This window comes from Puma concolor, chromosome E1 (genome assembly GCF_028749965.1).
Source record: "Puma concolor isolate L17-30 chromosome E1, mPumCon1.1.hap2, whole genome shotgun sequence".
Lineage (NCBI taxonomy): Eukaryota > Metazoa > Chordata > Mammalia > Carnivora > Felidae > Puma > Puma concolor.
This window is the reverse complement of record NC_141680.1, coordinates 18,914,438-18,923,291: the sequence shown is the minus strand read 5'-3', so window position 1 is coordinate 18,923,291 and position 8,854 is coordinate 18,914,438. Positions and strand designations below refer to the sequence as shown.

At 53.8% G+C, this 8,854-nt stretch overlaps 1 protein-coding gene across 1 annotated transcript; it reads right to left on the bottom strand.

Moving 5' to 3' along the window:
• Positions 1–1,427: 1,427 nt before the first annotated feature.
• SLC46A1 (solute carrier family 46 member 1) lies at positions 1,428–8,240 on the bottom strand. The gene is made up of 5 exons (XM_025916480.2): positions 7,958–8,240; positions 6,687–7,539; positions 4,161–4,244; positions 2,560–2,716; positions 1,428–2,012 (listed from the first exon to the last, which is right to left on the bottom strand). Exons 1-5 carry the CDS (start codon positions 8,183–8,185, stop codon positions 1,955–1,957), a joined length of 1,380 nt encoding a protein of 459 aa, XP_025772265.1. The 5' UTR covers positions 8,186–8,240; the 3' UTR covers positions 1,428–1,954.
• Positions 8,241–8,854: the final 614 nt, after the last annotated feature.

Sequence of the window (8,854 nt, the reverse complement as noted above, 5' to 3'; positions counted from 1 at the left end):
GGGCTGTCTGGACACCCTCTACTGCTGCCCCATCCTGTCTCTGGGGAATCAGAGCCCAGCCGCCAATCCCACCAGAGCAGCCCAGGTGATGACCCCCCAGCCAGGCCAGTGTGTTCAGTGGATTGCCTCTCCTGCCATGACCAACGTTGCGCGGGTTACAGCCAGGACAGGCACCTGGACCTCGTCTTCCACCTGGGCCTGGCCCCATGGAGCTGGTCCTGAAACAGAGGGCTGGGAAATAGTCTTTCCCAAGCCTGCTCTGACGTAGGTCTGCAGGGTTGGGCTTTTCCGCTTGGCTGGGCATCAGCTAGGTCCCTACCCACCTCACCCCACCCCTCCCCAGGGACTAAGGACTGCATGCCAATGAAGAGGAATCCCATATTAGCATGTAGGAGGTGGGAAAGGTCTCAGAACATTATCTAATCTAGTGTTTCCTAACTTGTCCACCGGCAATCAGATAATTTGGGGCATTGCTGATCTAGACCTACATAGGAGGGCTTGCTCATGATCACAAGCAAGCCAGAGGCAGTGCCCAGAGTAGAGCCCAGGCCTGAGACCAGCCCAGAGCCTCTTCCTGACCCTCCTCACTGCCTCATGCTGGGATAGTCAGTGGAAGGCCCTCTCCTTGCTTTGGTCTTCCAAGGACAGAGACGGTGAGATGGGAATCTGGAAACAGGCCCAGGCTACAGACGCCACAGCTGACCATGCTTTGTTCTGCACCCACCCCCCACCTCCCCCCCCTCCCGCTTCACCTGTGATTTCTGGGGCAGGGGACAGAGAATGAGGGTAGCAGGAGCCAAGCACTATGGCCAATGCACGCCTGCAGTCAAGTGCCACCTGCTCTGGTCTGTGCAGGGGCTTGCAGCTCTCATCAAAGCTGGTGCCTGGATACTGAATCCAGTTCTGACTTCCAGCTTCCAGTCCAGGCTTTCCTAACACCCTAGAAACAAGCCCCTCATTCTCTGAGAAGCTGGGGCCCCTGGATCATATCGAGGAGTCACATCTCCAGGTTCCTATTGACCTACAGATAAAGGATGGCCCTGCTGAAATGGGTGGCAACAAGAGTGCTGGAGGGCTGAGCAGTGACAAAACCTGACCCTGCTTGGGCTGGTACAGCCGGGTCGACCAGTACAGGTGCCTTCAGGGACTGGATCTCTGACCCTCAGGAATGGGCTCCTGCCCGGATCTCCCCACGAGCCTGATGCAAGTCTGGCAGGCCTCTGCCCCGCAGCTCAGGGGAAGAGAATGAGCAGTCAGATGGAGGGGGAGGCGGGGGGCTGGCCATGCCCAGTACAATCCCATGGCAGCTCAGGGACTCCTGCCCAGCCCAGAGGCTGCTGCTATCTGACCTATGGTGGGCAGGCCAGGAACAGGAAAGCAGAGAGCCCCACAGCCCAATGCCTTGGGGGCCAGAAGGTTCACTTCAGTGTGATTATATGGATTTATTGTGATTGGCACTGTGAAGCCCAGAGGATGGATTCCAGCCAGAGACAGCAGCACTTTCCAGAAGGGACCCAGCCCCTCCCACCCCCCTCCCCTCAGAATCGCATCCAACCCCAGAAGTGACTGGTGGCTGCACACCAGGAACTGAGCCCTGTGAGCTGTGCAGTGTGGGCTGGAAGCACAGATGCCAGCCCTCATGCTTCAACTGGTCCCTGAGGCTTCACCTGCATTAGGGACCTCTCCTCTCCCCTGGAGGGTTCTATACGACTGATGGCATCAAGGGTAAACAGTCCAGATGGCTCCCCCGCTACCTCCTGGAGTGGGGCTGTGTGGGTTACAATTCTAGATTAGAGTCATAGGCTGGCACAGCAGTGTAGCTTGACCACTTTTTCCAAGGCAGACACTTGCCCTTTGCGGGGTGGTGCTGGCGTTGCTGGGAGCCAGATGCATGCTTTCAGCTAGTTAGTGTTCACTTTGCTCCCACTGCCCTCTGTCCTCGGGTCCAGGCAGATCAGGGGCTCTGAGGAAACTGCTGGAATTCAGGACGAGGATTAGCCTTTTCCAGCACCCTGTGAGAGACCAGAGAAAGGATTCAGATTTGACATGGGGGGACACCCTCAACTCTTACGAGATGTGACAAGATGTATCAAGGCCTTATTGGGTGGGCCGGTATAGGTCTTTCTCCCACAGTGGGGAGGAGGAAGACAAGGCAATGTACAGAGACACAGGACTCTGGAAAGCAACTCTTATGGCTATGGGGGAGGAAGTCAGTAGTTCAGGCTAGCCTGTGGCCCAGACATAACTAGCTGAGGAAGTTTCCAGGCTTCCCTTTAGAACATTTCTGCCACCATATTTCCATCTGCAAAATGGTAATGGAGGACCGGGGTTGCTGAGGGAGAGAACACAGCCTTGCCAACAAGCAGTGTTAGCCTGACCCTTCCTCTGCTGCCCCTCTGCCTTGCCCTTGGGCAATGGTTCTCAGATGATTAAAGCAGCTGTCTGCAAGGCAAGAATCAAGCAGAATGGTTCCAGGAGTGTTCGTTCTGGTTGGGAGGAGGAGAAAGAGGACAACTTTGGGGCAAAGCATTATGAGCATGGGTCAGAGCCCTACATTACCCAATCAGAATGGCCGGGATGAAGAGGAGACCAGCTCCCAGGAGGAAGGGGAACCCCTTCATAAAGTTCAGGGTGGCCGGGTAGAGCGAGTTGAAAATGCCAGAAGCCATCAGCATGGCCAAGCCATTGACGCAGGCCACAGCAGAAAAGAGAGCACCTGTGAAGAAATAAACATCACACACTGAGGTCTGAAAGGCCTAGATTCAAATCCTAGCACCCCTAGCTCGCTGTTGTCTGACCTGGGGCAAGTCACTTAACTTCTCTGAGTCTCATCTTCCTCAACAATAAATCCTACATCATGTGTTGTGGTAAGGATTCAGTGAGGTCATGCACAGAAAGCACTTCGCGCATGGGACTACAGAACAAATGGCTGGTATTAAATCCATGTATTAAAAGTACATGTGATATCTTCTACCAAAAAGCCTGATAAAGTGGTTTTTGGTTTATCTCCTTTTGAAATCATCTCCTGTTTGAGATTAATTGCTGGGTTAATTCCCAGTTCTAACACTTATTATCTGTGTGATCACTGAATCAGCTGCTTATCCTTCTGGGTTTCTGTTCCCCTTCTGTTAAATAAGGCTAATACCTATTTTTCATAGACTGCTGGCAACATTAAATTCACACGTAAATTATCCACCACAGGCCCCCTGGAGGTAGTAAGTTAGTAAGTGCTGTTCTTCTCTCCTGTTCCCCTTGGCATCTCAGGGCACAGTGAAGGTGCTAGAAAAAAAAGCTTACTGAGTGAATGAATGAAGGTACATGGGTTTTGGGAGGCAAGAAAACAAACCTCTACTGGGCTACATATGGCACCAGATCCTCCTTCCAGGGCAGATGGGGAAAAGTGCATGAGCCAGGTGTTTCCAGACTAGGGTCTAAGGACCCAGAGGCCTGAGGCTATTCTTTATAGATATGCCAGCAGAACCCAAATTTTGCAAAATGAGCAACAACCCAAGAGAAGTTGAGTTTGAACTCTGTCCGACCGTCAAGAGCTGGAAGGCCCTTGTCATCAAGAGCAAACCACTCATGTAACAGAGAACGGGTGCAGAGACAGAAAGGGACCTGCCCAAGATCTCACAGCCAGTGGTACCAGAGTCAGGACCCAAACCACATCCCAAGACCTGCTGCTCTTAAAAACAGACCCAGGTTTGCATCCCAGCTCCACCACTTACTGAGTGACTTTGCGTGACCCAATTTAACCCTCTGGGTCTCTGCTTCTTCAACTGTCACTCGGGGACAAGGAAATATCGAAAGGTTGTCTGCTTCCTCTAAGCTTACACACTGACCCTAGTGAAACATCATCTCATTCATTCTGCAGCTGGAAAAGCTGAGTTCTAGAGAGTAAATCCTGCACTTGGGATTTACCTGAAGGAGCAAGTGTGCTCCGCGAACTGCAAATTCCAACCCTGTGATCTGAAAATCCAAGGCACTGTGGCCCTCTGCCAATCCCAGGCAATTTGACACAAGTGCATTTGTCTCGGCTACTAACGTCTCCTGGGTGGAGGGGAGGAAGGTACGCAGCCTCCTGGCTCACAGCTGCCCTCTGCCCAGTTCAGGCAACACTGGGTATGAGGGACCAGATACAGGGTGACCCTGACACTCACCCTGCTCTGACTCGCCCACCAGCTTGGAGAGCTTGGCCCGGATGATGGGTGTGGTAACCAATGACAGGAATAGGAGCCCGTACCCTGCAGAGAAAGAAACAATCATCAAGGAAATGGAGTCAGGGAGAGGAGCACCCAAGCACCCTATGTAGCAGAACTCCTATACATACCTCATGTGGGACTCAGGTTGGACACAGGAAGGACTTCCTTACTGGTGATGGAGACAAAGACCAAGGAGGAAGGGAGACTACCTTTCTCAAAGCTTGACCTACCTGCTACCTGTTTCATGAATGAATGCTGATTCCCCACCAATTGTGTTCTTGTCGCAACACCTCTTGTGGTCGCAGCAGGCATCACCCAACCATCTTGCACTTAGAAGGGAGATGGCATGGTCCAGAAAACAAGCATGGGCTTTGGAGTCGGCCCCGAGTTCTAAATCTGACACCATCGCTTCCTAACTGTGTGGCCTTGGACATGACTCCTATCTGTGAAAGGATAACAAAGCCCTCCTCACAGGATGGCTCTGGGGTGTAGAAGCCCCCTAAGATTTCAGGGCCGAATCCCTGAAATTTGTAAATGTTGCCTTATTTGGAAAATGGGTCTCTGAAGACATGTTTAAATTACGGATCTTGAGGGGCGCCTGGGTGGCGCAGTCGGTTAAGCGTCCGACTTCAGCCAGGTCACGATCTCGCGGTCCGGGAGTTCGAGCCCCGCGTCGGGCTCTGGGCTGATGGCTCGGAGCCTGGAGCCTGTTTCCGATTCTGTGTCTCCCTCTCTCTCTGCCCCTCCCCCGTTCATGCTCTGTCTCTCTCTGTCCCAAAAATAAATAAACGTTGAAAAAAAAAAATTAAAAAAAAAAATAAATTACGGATCTTGAGATGAAGGGATTTTTCCAGGATTACCAGACTGGGCCCTAAATACAATCACACGAATCCTTAGATGAGGGAAACAGAGGGAGATGTGACACGGAACAGAGAAGGCACATGGAAGAGGAAGAGACCATGTCACCACTGAGACAGAGACTAGGGTGACATGGCCACAAGCCAGGAACTCCAGCAGCCACTGGAAGCTGGAAGAAGCAAGGGAGATTCCCTCCAAGAGACTCTGGAGCTGGAAGCAGCCAGGAGCGTGGCTCTGCTGCCCCCTTGATTTTGACCCCAGTGATACTGATGCTTGACTTCTGGCCTCCAGAACTGTGCCAGAATAAATTTCCATGGTCTTAAGCCATCCAGTTTGTGGTCATTTGTTACAGCAGCCCCAGGAAACGGTACATGAGGTAACATTTGTGGAGGATACACAGCAAATGCAAGTTCTTTTTCCCTTTGTATCTGTTACTCATAAGCTCACACTGCTTCTTCCATAACGATTTCTCTCCCTGTGGGACTGTTGCCTCCTAGAAGACAGTAGATCCTCCAAAGTGGGTTTATGAGGCAACCCAGGGCCCGTTTAGGTGTCAGGCCCTCGAACCCCACTCTGCTGAGGCTCCCCAGAGCAATGACAGTGCCTTCATCATCTCTGCACCCCTGAGGGCACTGAGCCCAGCACTGAGGCCAGGGGAGATGCTGTGGGCAGAAGAGGAAGGTCCCCGGTCCCCTTCGGCCTCGCTCTCCAGGCAAGCAGCCAAGTTAAGAAATCGGTGATTACTGGTCGGCTGACTTTGTAAACAACGTATTTTAGGACTCAATCAAAATTAATCTGTTCCTTTATTTTATTTTTTTAAGGTTTATTTATTTATTTTGAGAGTATGAGAGAGAGAGAGAAAGAGGGAGCATGTGTGCACACAAGTTGGGGAGGGGCGGAGAGGGAGAGAGAGAGAGAGAGAGAGAGAGAGAAAGAGAATCCCAAGCAGGCTCCACACTGTCAGTGCAGAGCCCTACACGAAGCTCCATCTCAAGAACCGAGAGATCATGACCTGAGCCGAAACAAAGAGGCAAGTGTGTAACTGACTGAGCCACCCAGGCACCCCTAATCTGTTCCTTTAAAAAAGTTAACTTCCTCATTTCCAGCTACCCCTCTCCTACCAGGAAAAAAAAAAAAAAAAAAAGAGGAACAAGAAAAAGAACTAACGCAGGCAGGAATCTGTTATCTGTGGTCTGAGAAGACTGGCTTTTTAAAAAACCCAAAGAAGCTGACCAAAGATACCGAGGTAGGGCCTGTGATTCTTATCAGAGAAGTGAGTGGCATTAGTGGCATGGACTTTGCTTAAGAACACCATAAATACTGGCTGTGGGAGGCCAAGAAGTGAAGCAATTAGCCTATGAGCCATACTTTTGTCTTTTGTCCCATCTTACTAACAACAATTTATTGATAATGTGGATTAACTACTGAGGCTACTGAAGGTCTGTCTTCTCCATTTGACAAAGATGGCATTTTTATGGAAGTTTCTTCGTCTGTCCTCCAGTGCAGGCAAGGAGCACAACAATGTTTCCAGACACAGGCCTGAACCTGCAGGGGCAGGGAGTGTCTGACCCCCAGTTTTCACCCAGTGCCTCTGGGACACACTGTCCCCAAGCCCACGCATTTTACCTGTGAACATGAGGGGTGTGATGGTAGCAAACGCAAAGACCACCATCCCCAGAATGTTGAAGGCCAGGCCAATCTCGGCCACCCAGGCGTCAGCCAGGCAGTGCTGCAGAAGCCGCAGGCCCAGCAGGCTGGTGAGGTACGGGAGGTGCTGAGCTGCAGAACCGTAGCCGATCAGCTTGGAGTCCCAGCAGAGGGGTTTGCTCAGTTCATAGAGGGTCAGGATGTCCTGGGCCCCAAAGTGCACAGTGACCACCATAAAGATGGCCAAGGAATACAGGGCTAAATGCCTCCTGGACTTCTCTGGGGCGGGAGTCACGTAGAGCCGGACAATGGATCGGTGGTGACGGACCGTGAAGAGCCGGGCAGGCATTGGCTCCTTCACCGTCTCACCAAAGCAGAATGCTGCATAGAGAGTCATGGCTATCAACAAGGCCAAGGCCAGCCAGAAGGGGTTGGCGTAACCCTGGGCCCGGAGCCAGTGGCCCCCGAGAAGGCTCGCCAACATCCCCGCCACCCCGATGCACGATTCCAGCAGGGCCATTCGCATGGTGCGGCTGCGGCTGGAGCTGACATCTGCCACGGAGGCAAAGCCAGCAGCCAGGAGGCCACTGAAGTCCCCAAAGAGAGCGCAAAGAATGCGGCCCAGCACGAAGTAGCCGACGTGGAGTTGCAGCTGCACGACAAAGATGGACACCAGGGCCTGCAGCAACAGGCCCAGTGAGGCCAGCACCAGCAGTGGACGGCGGCCCACACAGTCACTCCAGGCACCCAGCAGGGTGAATGAGAAGAGCCCCACAAGGAAGCCGCCCAGGTTCATGTAGAGGGTCCAGTGGGAGGTAAGGGTCTCCACTTCCTGTGGGGACATGAATCTTACCAGGGTGCTGTTCCTCACTCTGGGTTGCCCAACTCCCAACCGTCACCATCCTGGGAGAGACGGGGATGGGGACTATCTTTGGAGCCCTAAACCTCAGAGAACCGGTGCTGGGTTAAGTGGAATGGACTACGGTCCCAGGCCCTTACTTTTACTCCCTTTGCTAATCCTCCCGGCCTTGCTCTAGACCTAGAGGAACTTTAAGCACCCCCCACACTGCAGGGGTCGGTCCGGCGCCAACTAGGCTCTGGCCCCGCCCACTACCCAATCTCCATACCCACCCACCCCCCGCCCCCGCAGCTTGCCCGGACCCAGACGCAGGCCCCGCCCCATCGGCTGCCCAGCGCTCCAGCCCGGGGCCCACCCGGTGCCACGCTCCGCGCCCCTCCGGCGCCGCTACCTTCATGATGGGGTCCGCGCTGTGGTTGCTGCAGCTGCCTCTGTCGCGGGTGCCATTGTAGCCGAGGTCGGCACTGAAGCGGTGCCACAAGTACTGCGTGGTGAGCGGGCCCTGCAGGACTAAAGCGAAGTTGGCGAGGAATATAAGCGGCTCCACGGGGCCGCGGCACAGCACGGCCGCCGCGGGGCGGCCGCGGGCCTCGTCCGGGGGGCTCGCGCGCCCCTCCATGCGCGTGCGCGTCGGGGCCGGCGCGAGACAGATGGCTGGACGATTCTGCGCCTGCGCCCAGCGTCCCCTTTTTTAAAAAGCCTGGCGGGGCGGGGCCGCCGTTCCCTTCACTCTCGCCCCGCCTGCTCCGGCCGGTAAGGGAGGGAGAGGGGCCGCGCACCCCTGCCTCACTGGATGACCTCACCTGTAGTCTGCAAGGGTGCCGCCCTACAGCCCTCCATTCCAGGCCCAGAAACACTCCTAACAATAACAAAAAGTATCAATAATTAACATTTATTGATCGTTTCCTGTGCGCTGGGCACCGTACTAAACTGCGTGCATTGGTCTTCCGACAACCCTATAGGCTAGCCATTATTAATGCTCACGGTCTACAGATGAGGAAACGAGGACATGGGGCACCCAAGGCAGAGCTCGAAGAACACTTGACCTCTGACGCCTATGCTGATGTTCGGCGCTGCAGCAGAGGCAACTCAGTGCAGCCTCACGCTCTCGGCCTCGCTTCCCCGACCTAGACTCTGCTACTGGGTCGGGCAGTTACCTCCCTGTGCCCCATTTCTTCATCTTTAAAGTGAGGGTGCCAATACAACCTGCCTCAAAGAGCTGCTGTGGAAGAAGAGTGTCTGGTACATTCTAAGTGCTGTTATTGTTATTAATAGGCTGTTACCTGCT